This window comes from Pelecanus crispus, chromosome 4 (assembly GCF_030463565.1).
Source record: "Pelecanus crispus isolate bPelCri1 chromosome 4, bPelCri1.pri, whole genome shotgun sequence".
Taxonomy (NCBI): domain Eukaryota; kingdom Metazoa; phylum Chordata; class Aves; order Pelecaniformes; family Pelecanidae; genus Pelecanus; species Pelecanus crispus.
The window spans coordinates 1,533,914-1,548,358 of NC_134646.1; the positions used below are offsets into that span (position 1 = coordinate 1,533,914).

Below are 14,445 nucleotides of genomic sequence, written 5' to 3' on the forward strand. Positions count from 1 at the left end.
AGACAACATTCTGTAGGTGAAAAACGCAAATATCTTTGCGCAGATAAATCACCCTGGTAAAGCTTCTGGAGCGTGCGCTACTCGGCTCTAATGTCACCTCAAGGAACGCATGTAACGCAGACGTGATTTTAGAAACTAAGTGAATTGGATTGTATTTATACTAACTACGCTGTTCAGCTTCTGCGTGCATTGAATGCGTAGATATGAACATGCCTTTCAAGAGTGTTTCATGGGAATATTTTTATGTTGTAACGCGGCCTTCTATTACCTTCGTTATGTACGTTAGACCCTTTCTATGACTTGTGAAATGCACTTCCTAAAGTAGTTTTTATCTGTTAAATATTTTCTCCATACAGGCCATCTAGAAATGGTGAGATTTCTGCTGGAAGCTGGTGCAGACCAGGAACACAAGACGGATGAAATGCATACTGCTCTCATGGAGGCTTGCATGGTAAGAGATGTGTGGCTTGAGCAGTGAGGCATACGTACTCTCTCTTTGCTTCCTGAAGATGAACAAAGAGATTTCCTTTTGGCACAGAACCTAACTGTGTGATGTTTCGGTTTTGCTGTGTACTTGATGGCCCTTTCGCAGAAGACATCGGGGTGGGGGGAATACCTGGTTGAAAAATAGTACTGCCTAAAAGAGCAAAATTGAACTCATTCCTCTTGTGGCTGACAAAGTAGTTGAACTCTTAGAAGATGTCAGCTAAAACTTGCATCACCTGAGCATTAGCAGGAGAGCTCTATTAACCCATCGTTTGGGTAAGTAGGTTTCTGTACGTCCAGCTGCACGTTGTTTTTTCCTCCCCCTGAAGCAGCAGAAGTCAGCGAGTAACGCTGTGCTTATTGTCCCAAAGCAGCTTTTGTAGGCTCCAGGTCTCCTGCTGTTGTTACATGTCACTTGCTCTTTGCTTTTTGCCCTTCTGCCAATCATGGAGGCCTGGTTTGAAACAGATCTTTTTGTGAGCTCAGTTCAGAGAAATTAATGACTTCAAGAGATAGCCAAAAGTAAGTAATAGTAAGTTATTTGTAGAGAACCTTCTTTTTTTTTTTTTTCCTTTGTGTAATTTTGCAGGCTTCTGGGGGAGCAGCTTTCAGTTTATAGTGGGAAAACCCTTTATACAGGAATCTCCAAATTCAGTCAAGTGGAAGATTCTCAGTGCTTGTTGAGACGCTTTTAACAATTCTAATGTGCTAAACGTAGGCAGTGAGTAGAGTCATAACCTGGCTATTGGAGGCGTTTAACGTACCTACACCATGTTTAAGGAGTTGGTAAGCTAAGTTCTCTTTCAGTGTAGGTGGTTATGTTCAGGTGTGCGTGTGCAGCTTGTTTAAGTATGGTTCCCATAGCCACGTGCTCCTTGAAAACACAGGATCAGAAGCTGTTTGGGAAGCAACTAGGAAATGGAAGGGGAAATTGTCAACTTCTTAACTAATAAGAGCACTTTCATGTTGCTGGTTTGCCCATCTGAGGCAATTGTAGAATGACGGTGAATACATTAGTTTTTTTATAAAATTTACTAAGATTCCGAGAGCAACTCTGATTTTTGGATAGTAGTGTTTTTTTCTGTAGAACACAAATACATGTGAAGCTTTCCCTTGAAAAGGTTATGTATGGGTACGTTTTAATGCTGGGATTGTATAATTGATGCCGGACTTAAGATTGTTCCAGGCTTTTGTGGTGAAGCAAATTTGCTAAATCGATGTCTTTAGTTTTTCTGCCTGAAGTACTGTTAGGCTTGAAACAGCCATGTAAGTCTCATGTATCTGTATCTTCTTGAAAGCACATGTCCTATTTGGAACCTATTTCCTACATATTACCTGAGATAATAGGTCTTTTCCTTGGGAGATTTGTTTTGAATGTGGAGTAAATGTGCCCATTTATTCCCTTTATTTCTCCTCCAGGATTTGTTTAGACTTTGGTACCCCCTCTCAGAGAAGCGAATACTCTGCCATGAGTTTAACAACCCTGTGCCGTACCAAGGGTTGGCAGGGGTAAGCTAGCAGGATGAAAAATCTAGCAGGTGTCAGTTGGTGTTTCTAGAACTGAGAATGTTTTGAAACTTACCCTGCTGGAGAAATGAAAATGAAACAAGGTAGAGCGGAATTAGGCTCCATTTTTAGATGACACCCCCCCAGTATTCTGGGTAACCCTGAATTGCAGTAGGCTGTTGTGCAACGCTTTCCGCAGAGGTTTCCTCTGCTACTCAGGGTGCATAGTTGCAGCATGCTTAGGTTGGCCAGTAGTTTGTTTATGCCTTATGCCAACATATTCCAAATCCTTCATCTGAATATGGAACTTAAACGTAAAACTGAAAACTTGTCTCTTGGGTTTCCTTTTTACCCTCCTCTCTAAATAGATTTCTCATGGGTTGGGTTTTTCATGTCAATTAGCTTTGTGTAATGTCACGTTGTGAAGCTGTGGCCACAGAGGAGTGCCGCAAATCCTTATTTAGTCTTCCCTTCCCTGAAATAACCTTAATGGTTCTAAAATGAGCCAGTTATGTCTATTCGAGGAAGTTAATGGCTTCAGATAGGGGAATCATTAACAGAAACCACTACACTTCTCAAGAAGTCGTTAGAAAGAAAGGCATGTAGATAAACAGGGCTTGAACTATTTGTCTCACTCTGAAATCTTAATAGATTAGCCATATAAATAATCATGGGTGCTGCCCTTCCAGCAAGTTCCCTGGAAGGTGACGATAAAATTATCTTTTTCGATGTTGCAGTAGCCTTGTCATCAGGACGGCTTCTTGACAGATGAGAAGGTTGGAGGGAAAGATGCTATTTCACGGAGCAAGCCTTCTTTGCCTTGCCACCCTCTTCCCCCCGTTTCCCTCTGCCAAAAGACTCGTAAAAATCCATCAGGCTCGCAGAAATGTTGAGACCCATTGGGGTTTTTTTAATAATAGTGAGAGATAGGAAAAAACCCATCTCCCTTAATTCCTCAGGAAGCTGTTCCTAAGTAGGCACTTCCACGCTGCTGCTCAGAATTGACAGGTAGTCAAGAGTCTTAGTACCTTCAGCTCCGCTTGAGAGAGCGAGCAGCTTTCCACAGCGGTACTTAAAAAGGTTGGTCTAAAATAAAGCGGTGCAGGGGCTTCTCATCTCAGCATGTTTTTTTCTGCAGAAACAGTTGTCACTGTTGAGCAGTGGAAGAAAACCACCTTTTCTAGAATAGCATGGAACCGGAATGTATGTTATGGAATTGTTTGTATGTGGCGTAGCACTTACACAAGCCAGTGAGATAGTTTAAACCTTGTCCTACAAGGCTTTCGGGAAGACTTCTGAGCAAGAGGGCTTTTTTATAGACAGCAGTTAACATTGGTTTAATGCAAATGAGTTGTTGGGCAATGTGACTTGCCTTGTGGGAGCAAAAAGCAGGTTTGTCCAGTTTGCGCTTCCTCTTACTGAAGTAACCTCCTCTTCCACAGTCAGGGCTGAGTACTGAGTGCCCACAGTGGCTGGTCTTTGAAATACGCCTGGTGCGCTTGTGCAGGTTGGGCAGGTGACTTTTTGGCATCTAACAGCAGTTATGAGACTTTCTCTAGCTGCTGTAGAAGAGCTAGAAGGTGTAGAACAGCACCACCCCATTGCAAGGTTTGTTAAAGCATGGATAAAATTTCCTTGTGTGGTTGAACACCAGCAGTTGTTCTCAAGGCTGCTTGGCCCATATAAGATGCTTTGAAGCATACCTTCATGCTGCTGTTTGCCATACTTGTTGTGATTCAGGGATGATTAGTGAGCTGCCTTGCCAGAGCCTGATGGTTGAGGCACCGTCTGCATTTCCCTGAGGAAGGATTCTTTATGGAGTCTTGGAGTTTTTCTCTAAAATAGTATTGTCATTTCAGGTAAAAGGTGACTATGTCCTAGTTAATGTCCCAGATATTTTTCTGAGAGGAAATCATGTTTTGCTCCCTGGATATCAGAAGAAGGTATAAAATGCTTAAGAAATTGAAGCGTAAAAATGTTAGACGCAGTTTTCTGTTTTGTCTGGAAAAGAGCTTTTCGGGGATGTGGTTTCTAGCTTGGCGAGGACGGCAGTGGCTGCGGTTTGCTGCCTCCTACTAGTTAATACGAGATCAAGGTGTAGTTACCTTGTTCAAAGACAACCTTGGGATAGCCTGGTGTTCCTGGCAAGGTGCTGTTTTCTCTGTGCAGCCCTCCTGTGTTTTGTGTGTCAGACCTTTCCCCATTACGTTACTCCAAGTTTGAAGGATGGCGATTTCCTCATGGAGAAAACCCGCTTGGAGAGTTTGTGCTGTTGTTGGACCGCAGTGACCAAGCCGGTCTCTGCTTCTGTCTAAACAAAAGCAGACTTGAATGGCAGTTGGGTACGTCACCGTCAGGCCTCCAGTGTAAACACAGAGCTGAAAAGCCACTTCAAATAGTTCCTGAGTTTATGGCGTACTAAAAACATGACGAAGGTCATATGCTCAAATACTTTCTTTGTTTCTAAAGGAAGAAAGCGAACTTAAGAGCTACGTTTCGGTAAAACGAGTTTGACAGCATAATGGTACCGGGAAAATCTTGCCAAGACCCCGCCGAGGGAAGGCTGTAGTTCAGGTGGCTCCCGTGATGAATGAGGAACCCCTGACAAATGGTCTTGTTTTGGCTTTTCTCTTGGACAGAGAAAGTAAGTCCTGACTCTGCTATTAAATTGAGCAGAGAAGTAGTTTTGTGGGAGCCAAGAGGCAAGCAATGTCATCGTGCATGCTTCTTTTTCAGAAAGGAAGCAAAAATGTTCGACTTAAATCCTGTCTCTCTTCCACCTCCTTCCCCAAAAGATAAGAATGTGTAATGTAAATATGCCGAGACGCTAACAGTCTGCATGGACATGAGGATGAACTGTATCCTGATGTGTGTTGGTGTTATAACTAAATCACACTGTTTAACAAAACATGCAACTGCATGTTGAATTTAAAACTAAATTACCTCTCTTCGACGAAGTGGGGAGCATTGGCATTGAATGACTTGTTTGCAATTTAAAGGTTTTGTAGTCTTTAGGAAGAACGTCAAAACCTGTTCTTACATCCAAGAAAACTTTTTTTTTAAACTTCTCTTAATACTCCTTGATTTATTAGGCTGCTTGTGGTGTTAGTAGTCAATTTGTTGGCAGAACGCAAAGAAACACATTTGAGTGGTAACTTATTTCTTAGCATTTGGGTTCCTCAGATAACTCTGCACATACAGTTCTGTGTCTGCAGTCCTTAAGAAAGAGGAGTACTGGGTGTCAGAGGATTCTGATACTGTTCTTGTGGAGGAGGCAAGCTTCTAAACCAGCGTTGCGCTCCCTAACAACTGCTTGGGTTTCAGTTTGGTTTTATTTTTTTCCCCTAGCTGAGCTGATCCCAGACACTTGAATTTGAGTCTGGCATGAAGAAGTCGACCAGCTTGTTACTTAAACCGTTGTCAAGAAAGTTTGTTATGTAGTTCACAATATTTCAGCTTTGAATTGAACATACTCAGTAAAACATGCTTGAAGTTTTTTCAGGTGCCTATTTAATAGTAGATCTTTAGCCTTTATCCAAGTAATTAGGAAAAAATGCTTAGGAAAACTGTCAAGCAAGTTTCATTATATTTTTGAGCCTCTTTACTTGTTGCTTTCTGTGTCTTCTGAGGGAATTTGAGTCAAGGACTACATAAATATCTGGAGAAAAAGAGCAATTTTCCTATTTTGATGGGGTTTTGATTTTTTTTTTTTTTTAATTCCAAGGATGGCCATGTGGAAGTGGCAAGATTACTTCTTGACAGCGGAGCTCAGGTGAACATGCCTGCTGACTCTTTTGAGTCTCCATTGACTTTGGCAGCCTGCGGCGGGCATGTTGAACTGGCAGCTTTGTTAATTGAACGTGGAGCTAACTTGGAAGAGGTAAACGATGAAGGATACACACCGCTAATGGAAGCAGCTAGAGAAGGCCATGAAGAGATGGTGGCACTGTTACTTGGTCAAGGTAACTATTGCGGTGCCTTCTGTGGACAGTAATTCCATAGGCTTCTGTACATGTTGTGGGGGGAGAGCTAAGTTACTGTAATTTTTGTTTCATTCTTCAACTTCTGAACTCCTCTCCCCCCTTTCTTTTTGAGAAGGTGGGGTTGGTCTGTTTGGTTTTTAAGGAAAGTGTCTTTTGCTCTACTCATTTACTTTGTAAATGGTCATTTCGAATTGTTCTTCAGAACAGGTTTGCGTTTTTCGGGCAGACATTGAATAGCGAACGGTTAACACGGGTAACTTGCACTCTGCACAGCGGCCGTGGCCTATCTGGAGATGGCGTTATTGCTTAAAAGCTGTAGAGAAGTGCTTTGAGGTCCTCGGAGGGATTTTCAAAGTAATTAAATAAAGTTGAAACCTTTAGTTTGATACACTATCATTTTAGAAGGAAATTTCTGCATCTCTAGAAATGAGACAGCTGATAACAAGATGCCTTGTGCATCAGGAAATGGCTTTGCTTGCTGATATGGGTTTCAGTTACTAGCATTTTCTTACTTATGTGTGGTTTTGGTGTTGTGTTATGTTTTAAGGAGCAAACATCAATGCTCAAACGGAGGAGACGCAAGAAACCGCATTAACTCTGGCTTGCTGTGGAGGTTTCTTGGAGGTTGCAGATTTTCTTATTAAAGCGGGAGCTGACATAGAACTTGGCTGTTCCACACCTTTGATGGAGGCTGCTCAAGAGGGTCATTTGGAGCTCGTTAAATATTTATTAGCTGCAGGTATGGAGTAATTTTCTTATGGGTCTTGTAGAGACTTAATGTAATTTTAAGAGAAAAATGTCTTTTTCTATATTTATTGCATTTCCATTAGAAGCTTCTTGAAGCTGACTGCCCCTTTTTGTGGAAACTTAAGTAATTTACTAGTTGGACCCTATTTTAGCTTTTGAAGATGAAGTTCATGTAAACTCGCTTGAAACTGAACTTCTAGTTTATGTTTATTTTCCTTTATTCCTGTAGAGTATGATTGAGTTGTCAATTTCATAGATGTCGGATCGGAAGGGGGAAGTTAAACTTGCTATCTGATCTGGTAAAGATTATGAAGAGACTTGCGTATTTTCTGTAATGAACTTGATAAAACTTACATGCTTGTTACTACTGCTCCAGGGGCTAATGTGCATGCAACAACAGCAACAGGTGACACAGCACTGACATATGCCTGTGAAAATGGCCATACTGATGTAGCAGATGTCTTACTTCAGGCAGGCGCTGATCTGGTAAGTCATTAGCTTCTTAAAAAAAATTAATTAGGGAATAAAATTATAAATGTCTGTTTAGTTATTTCGGCCCCATGTTCATTGCCGAAAACTTAATGAGTTTGCTGTTGTATTCAAATTACCTTTCAACCTTTATCTTTTAACTAAGTGAGACTTGGTGATGCTTTTCTAATGGAATTTAGGCTGTTTCATTACCTGAAAGCGCTTAGGTCAGTCAGAGTACTTCGGCGACTGATGTCGAAAGCACTTCCAAGCCATGCGAGGTTGCTTGTACAGAAAAATAGGGGATTTTGTTCTTTTGTCACGTACGGTCCTGAATGGTCTTCGGCTTTGAATTGTTGAGCTGATTATGGGTTAGTACTTGTACCTGCAAATCTGTTCTATTCCTTATGCAGCAGGCAGTTGATAGTTCTGTTCTGATGTGATCTATTTGGTGTCCCGTAATGGAATTAAGATGACAGAGGTAAATTGATTTTTACGTTTCAGTAGGCTTGTACACCAGTATGTTATCAAAAAGTGAAGTTAAACATGACAGAACACGTTTTGTTTAACTAAAATCCCCACCATGTGCTTGAGTGCTTCTTGTCCAGGAGTCTGAGACCTGTACAAAGGTAGGTAGGTAGTTTCTGTCTGCAGGATACACTCAGTTCAAACGTTACATAAAATTTTATGCCTGTAGTTTGTGAAACACTAGAGAGGGATCTTCCATGTCTGGCATCTTTCCATTCAAAAAAAAAAAAAAAAAAACAAAAACCAAAAGGCTGAATTGCATCCTTTCACATGTGCACGTTTTGAACATTAAGCTTTTCTTTATCTGCTCTAGGAGCATGAATCGGAAGGTGGAAGAACTCCTCTCATGAAAGCTGCAAGGGCAGGTCATGTTTGCACTGTTCAGTTCTTGATAAGCAAAGGTAAGAGTGTGACAAGGTTTTGGTTTTCCTGCTGTTAGAAATACTTAAAGTTAACAACATGTCAGTACTAGTGGAACTTTGTTGGATTTGTTTCAAATTACTTCAGCTCAAGTAGGTCATTGATTCTCAAACTAGGCACGTAATGATCATCTCTGGTTTCTGGTGAGATTAGTGGAGACTGCAACGACTTCTAAAAACAGTTATATTCCAGTCTCTAATTCCTGGTAAAAGCAGCAACAGTAGTAGCGGGTACGGAGTGTCTCCGTGTTCCTGGTGCAGCTTTTGAGCGCTGGCTTTTCAGAAGTTGAGCTTCACGTGCCTGTTTGTTTCAGAGTTTTGACTGTAACTTGCTTGATGTTGTCAGAGCTATCGGCTCCAGCCTTACATCACTGTTGAACGCATAGAGCTGATACAGAGCTCGGAATCGCCGTTTTCTCTCGAGCTCATACCGATGGATTTTTCTTGTATCTTCCTTGTATGGAGCAGGACTGGCCTAAAGCTTCCAATGTGATGGAGTTTTCCCTGTGTAGATTGTAGATGAAGGAAGCAGAGCTGCAATTAATCATGTGCTTGCTGGTGCTAAGATGCATGGATCTATGCGCTGCATCTTAGTGTGTGTGTGTTTGGGTTTTTTTTTTTTTGTTAGTTTGTTTGTGGGTGTTTGGTTTGTTTTCGTGGGGTTTTTTGGTGGTTTTGGGTTGTTTTCTTTTGGTTTTTTGGGTTTTTTTGTTTTGTTTTGTTTTTTTTTTGTTTTAAAGAGGCATAGCCCTGGCACAGTTGCTGGCCAATTTAAAAGCAATAGGTTCACCTGCTACATGATGTTCCATACTCAGAATGTAGCCATTTAAACAGTGAGTTTGGAGTGCTAGTCCAGGTAGGGTGGTTTTTCCTTTTGTGACATGTGGCATGTTAAATCGTCTTCTGATGACAGTAATAATTGACTGTTCGATTTAATTTATCAGTTTTAAGACTGCAGCCATAGAGAACTACGTTACTCATATTTAAGAAAAAAGTTAACTCCCTGTCACTTTTGGTAGAGGAGAGCCGCTTGAGTCTTTTAAAATAATCTTTCCCCCTCTGTTTTTGAAGGAGCAAATGTGAATAGGACCACAGCTAACAACGATCACACAGTATTGTCGCTGGCCTGTGCTGGAGGTCATTTGGCAGTTGTGGAGTTACTGCTAGCTCATGGTGCTGATCCTACGCACAGATTGAAGGTTTGTTGCTCAACCACCTTCTTTTCCTTTGAGGTAGTCTTTCAGTAAGCTTAAAACTATCAAAAGCCAAGCGAATTTACTCCTTGTGTATTCTCTGCAACTGAGCCAACATACATATCATGATTTAAATAGAGGTAAGGTGCAAGAGCTGGTATTTCCCCGAGCAGGCATTATGCTCGTGAACGTGTTTATAGAAGTTGCAGTTAGGATGAGTGGAGGTCTATTGGTTATCCTGCATGTAAACATTGCGCTCCAGTTGTACAGTCATAATTGTGGAAGAGGAAGGGAAATTTTAAAAAGTATTAGTTTTTATGGAAATACTCGAGAGTCCTTAAGTTGGGATGTGGACTTCCTGCAGATTGAATGACTATTTATTAAAGCAGTCTTAACAGATACTGTGTCGTGTCTCCCAAAATGCTGCAGTGTTGTCACATTATGATGATGCTGTTTTCTAATACTGTGGTCTTTCTCTCTTTAGGATGGGTCAACTATGTTAATAGAGGCAGCAAAAGGTGGTCATACCAGCGTGGTTTGTTACCTCCTAGATTACCCAAACAACTTGCTTTCTGCTCCGCCACCTGATGCTACTCAGCTGACCCCACCATCCCATGATTTAAATAGGGTAAGATTTAGGGGCTGGTTATCGGCGGATTTGTGGGGCTTTTTTGCATCTCTTCTTGCAGCTCACTCAAGAGTTTAAAGATGAGAGAAGAGTCAGTCATGTCATTTCGTGAACTACTGAACTGTAGGTGAACACACTGAAAATTACTTTGGGCTGTCGTAAAAATGGTGAAGACTCTTTGAGCATCACTGTGTAGTGATTTCATCATTCTTCTTATTGCTCTATAAACATTATTAGGAAAAAGGATGAGGGGGGAAAAAAAAACAGCAAGTGAAAAGGTCTGCTTTAATGAGGCTCTACAGAATTGCATTTGTAGCCCATTGAGATTTGTATTTGCTTTACTGTAGTATAGCACCGTACCATGTTGAGATGAGTATTGTTTGGCAAGTAATTTCTTAGGTTAAAAATGCAAAGTATATAAAAGTCAGATAATCTCAAATTGTTAACTGTTGAACTCGGCACATTGAAACAGTATTAAATGTTATTAGTCACCATTACAGTCTGCTTGTCTAACAGGTTTTGTTTACCTTCTGTTGAATTCTAACTAGATTTAGAGTATGAGAAAAGTAATCTGTTAGTATCCGACATTTTAGGCTCCTCGTGTACCAGTGCAGGCGCTGCCCATGGTCGTCCCACCCCAGGAGCCTGACAAACCCCCTGCTAATGTCGCCACAACCCTTCCCATCAGAAATAAAGGTCAGTCTTAGTTCTGGAGCTTATTTTTCTAAATATCCTTCCTAGGTAGAAGATAGAGGGTTGCACTTCTAGCAGAGTAGTTCCTATGAAGAGCGTTTATGGATTCAGTCAAGGAAACTGCAGTTTTTTGGGGTTTTTTTGGTTGTGGGTTTTTTTTTTTTAAGGATTTGTTTATCGGCCAAATATGAAGTATCAGTCATCTAACCCTGTAATCATAAAGCGTCAAGAAATCTGCCTAAGTAAATATGCTAAAATATACATTAGTCTGACATACTGGACTAATGCAAAATGTCACCCAAAAGCCTATATAAATTTGATAGCGGAAGTTGTAAAAACCATGTTAATCTCTATATTGTAGTTGATTGGATAATTTGTGTTTACGTAGGATACTAGCTTTGGAGTGGGTTTCACTAATTTGATTGAAGGCGGAATTTCTTGTGCTATAAAATATTTAGTCTGATGTGGCTCAGAGGTCCTCCTAGGACTAAATTTTCATCTATTTTGATATCGCCATTTTAACACTTAACACTTTCTGTACTTAAGAATTCTCTTCCAAAATGATTTTTATCGAGGATCAGCAATAGTGCAAATACAGGCGTGCATGTCATAAAATTAATACTGTGTGTACACTTGTATTGTTCTGGAAATACAGCGAGGATGACTGGAAGACACTGGGCACCTCCACTGACTCAGATCCTGAGTTTTGATTTGCCTTTTCGCCCTTCAAAATTAACCGATTGTTCCTTCTCCAACCGGTATGGCAGACCATGTCAGCTGTGTTACTGTGGACTTCTTCATAAAAGATGAATTGGATTAGTCCATCGCTCATTCTTACAGGAAGGCTGAAATATTTGCCTTGCCTGGGCAGAGAGCTGAGTTTTGACACAGGCAAAACCATGTCTGCTATGGATAAAATGTAGTGGCTAAATGTACCCTGTTAGATCACGTTAAATATAAATGACTATCCTGGGTTCTAGCGCTGTTTGTCAACTGAGCAAAGCTGGATACCTGTAGTGAAAGGATTCAGGAGTCCTAGAAAGCGTAGCGCTTCCTAAAACGTACCGAGTTACTCGCAAAACTGGTGGCCTAGAATGAGTCGCCTGTCCCTCGAGATGTTTTTGCATCGCTTTTGCTGTGCTTTCAGGGCTGTAACCGTACGTTTATGACTTAACACGGTACCAGACGCAAAACATCAAGTAAAGAGACAGCATGTCCTTTCTTTTTTGTTTCCATTTATCTTGTAGCACCACTCGGTAACAGCGGCTCTTGAGACAATCGCTTCATTTGGCAAAAGTATAGCAATTGTTGGAGTAAATATGTCAACGTAGCGCAGGGTTATTTGGAATGTATGCGCAGTAATCTGTACTGTTAAATTGCAATCTGACTGCTGTGTTAAAATTGATAGCGAGATACGGTTTTCTTTGAGGGCCTTACAGTACACGCTGACCTTCTGTGGGTGCTGTGTCTTGGTGCATAACTGGCCATTTAGCATCCCAACAGTAGCTCTATAATGAGGATGCCATTCATATGCACTTCCATTGGTTCTGAGGGGGTTTCTTTTTCACACAGCTGCTTCTAAACAAAAGTCCAGCAGTCATTTGCCAGCAAACAACCAGGATGTACAGGGTTACATCACCAATCAGTCTCCAGAGAGCATTGTAGAAGAGGCTCAGGGCAAGTTGACAGAGCTGGAGCAGAGGATAAAAGAAGCCATAGAGAAGAACGCTCAGCTGCAGTCCCTGGAATTGGCACATGCTGACCAGCTCACCAAAGAGAAGATTGAGGAGCTGAACAAAACGAGAGAGGAACAAATTCAGAAGAAACAAAAGATTTTGGAGGAACTGCAGAAAGTGGAGCGAGAGTTACAGCTGAAAACTCAGCAGCAGCTAAAAAAGCAATATCTAGAGGTAAAAGCGCAAAGAATTCAGCTCCAGCAGCAGCAACAGCAGCAGTCTTGCCAGCACCTGGGACTACTGACTCCTGTTGGGGTAGGAGAACAACTCTCAGAGGGAGACTATGCACGATTACAGCAAGTGGACCCCATCTTGCTTAAAGATGATCCTCAGCAAGCTGCTGCGCAGACGGGTTTTGCACCAATTCAGCCTCTGGCGATGCCACAAGCTTTGCCTCTGGCAGCAGGTTCCTTACCTCCAGGGTCCATCGCAAATCTTACAGAACTGCAAGGTGTTATAGTTGGACAGCCAGTATTGGGCCAAGCACAACTAGCAGGGCTGGGGCAAGGAATACTGACAGAAACACAGCAAGGGTTAATGGTAGCCAGCCCTGCTCAGACGCTCAATGACACGCTGGATGACATCATGGCAGGTGGGTTTATATTGTTACGAGCAGGTATAATATTTGCTTGACCAGTTGAGGGTATGTCCACCTCTGTATGTATGTGTGTGTGTGTGTTTGTGTATTCCCGCTAGCTCTACAGCAAGTACCGCTAGCCTACCGATCCCTGTCTTGAGGAGTTCCGAAAACTAGTTTTAACTTTTCAATTTGCAGGGTTGCCTTTCCTTTTGTTGAGCTAACTGGTGCCTGTTTGTCAGGTTGGTATGTCGGAAGTGGCATTTTTAACTCTTCGTAGTTTGGGGGGGGATGTGCTAGGGTCTGACAGTCCTATTTTGGCCTCTTTGTAGCTCAGGAACAACATCTTGACGGTACTGGTTAGTACCTAGGACTAGCTAACAGAGAACTGACTTGGAGCACTCGGAGTAGGCTTCGAGCAGCTGTAGCACCACATCAAGCCTATAATGTGTAAGGAACCTGTAGGCTTGTCTCTTGAATGAGAGCTGCTCTAGACAGCCTTGAGTAGTCTACCTATTGGAAGCTTTTGCTTCTGTTTGGGGAACAAGAGATGATAATCCTATGACTTAGAGAAATGTCTGCTAATAAAAATGGCCGCTTTGCCAGCGGAAAACAAATTCAGCCCTACCAAATTTTTCTTAATCGCTTCGGAAAATTCTTTACCCAGTGACATCGGTGCTTTAAGGCCTTAAGTAGTAAAATAAAAGAATGAAACGGGTTTTAAATACCGTAGGAAATGCGAGTTGCTAGTGTTGCTTTTGGTTACACCCGCTTCAGTTGCAATTAATCTCCTTTCCATGTTAAAATAGTCGCCAAAATACTAATTTTGACTATTTAGCTGAATACAGATTAGCTGTTAGGACATAGTATTAAAAAAGTGATGTCATGTGATGCAAAATTGCTGGGATGCTCTCGGTTAAGCTGATGAACTTTGATTTTTTTTAAAAGTGCTGTCTATTTTGACAAGTGTGTGTCTATTTTGACAAAGCATGTTAGGATGAGGGGCGTGTGCCGGAGGAAAGGCACGTCTCCAAGAACATTTTAGCCCAGAGGTGTGGAGCTGCTCCCGAGTCCACAGCAAGAGTTATTGGGGTACGATAGTGGTGCAGAGTGAATAGAAGATAGGGTAATGGTTAAAAATACCAGGAGGTGATTATTTCACATACTTGGAACAGCAGTTTTCGAGTTAGGCACTACTGAGTCACCTGATGTTCGCCTCATGAAAGTTCACTGAAACTTGCAGGAGCTACAGAGATTCTTCTCTGAAAATCTGGTGTTAGAATTGAAGCCTAGACATACAGATTGGAACCTGCCAGTGGATAATAAACAAACGGGATGCATGAAGAAGTACATAAAACTACGCCCATCGTGCATTGATAGTAAAAACTTCTCTCATGTGGAGCTGCTGGGATACGTAACAATACCAGCTGCTCGATTCAAGAGATGGGATAATTACAGTTCTTGGTTACTCGTGAAGAATC

The 14,445-nt window shown here is 41.6% G+C and overlaps 1 protein-coding gene across 4 annotated transcripts in view; it reads left to right on the top strand.

Annotated features, from left to right (window-relative positions):
* Positions 1-14,445, top strand: part of ANKRD17 (ankyrin repeat domain 17) — a 95,294-nt gene that overhangs the window by 50,878 nt on the left and 29,971 nt on the right. For all 4 annotated transcript variants that reach the window (XM_075709729.1, XM_075709731.1, XM_075709730.1 and 1 more), the window contains exons 7-15: positions 357-451; positions 5,717-5,954; positions 6,523-6,714; positions 7,099-7,208; positions 8,032-8,119; positions 9,209-9,336; positions 9,815-9,958; positions 10,552-10,654; positions 12,224-12,979. In XM_075709729.1, the coding sequence (XP_075565844.1) occupies positions 357-451; positions 5,717-5,954; positions 6,523-6,714; positions 7,099-7,208; positions 8,032-8,119; positions 9,209-9,336; positions 9,815-9,958; positions 10,552-10,654; positions 12,224-12,979 (1,854 nt within the window). The remainder of the gene's footprint in view (positions 1-356; positions 452-5,716; positions 5,955-6,522; positions 6,715-7,098; positions 7,209-8,031; positions 8,120-9,208; positions 9,337-9,814; positions 9,959-10,551; positions 10,655-12,223; positions 12,980-14,445) is intronic.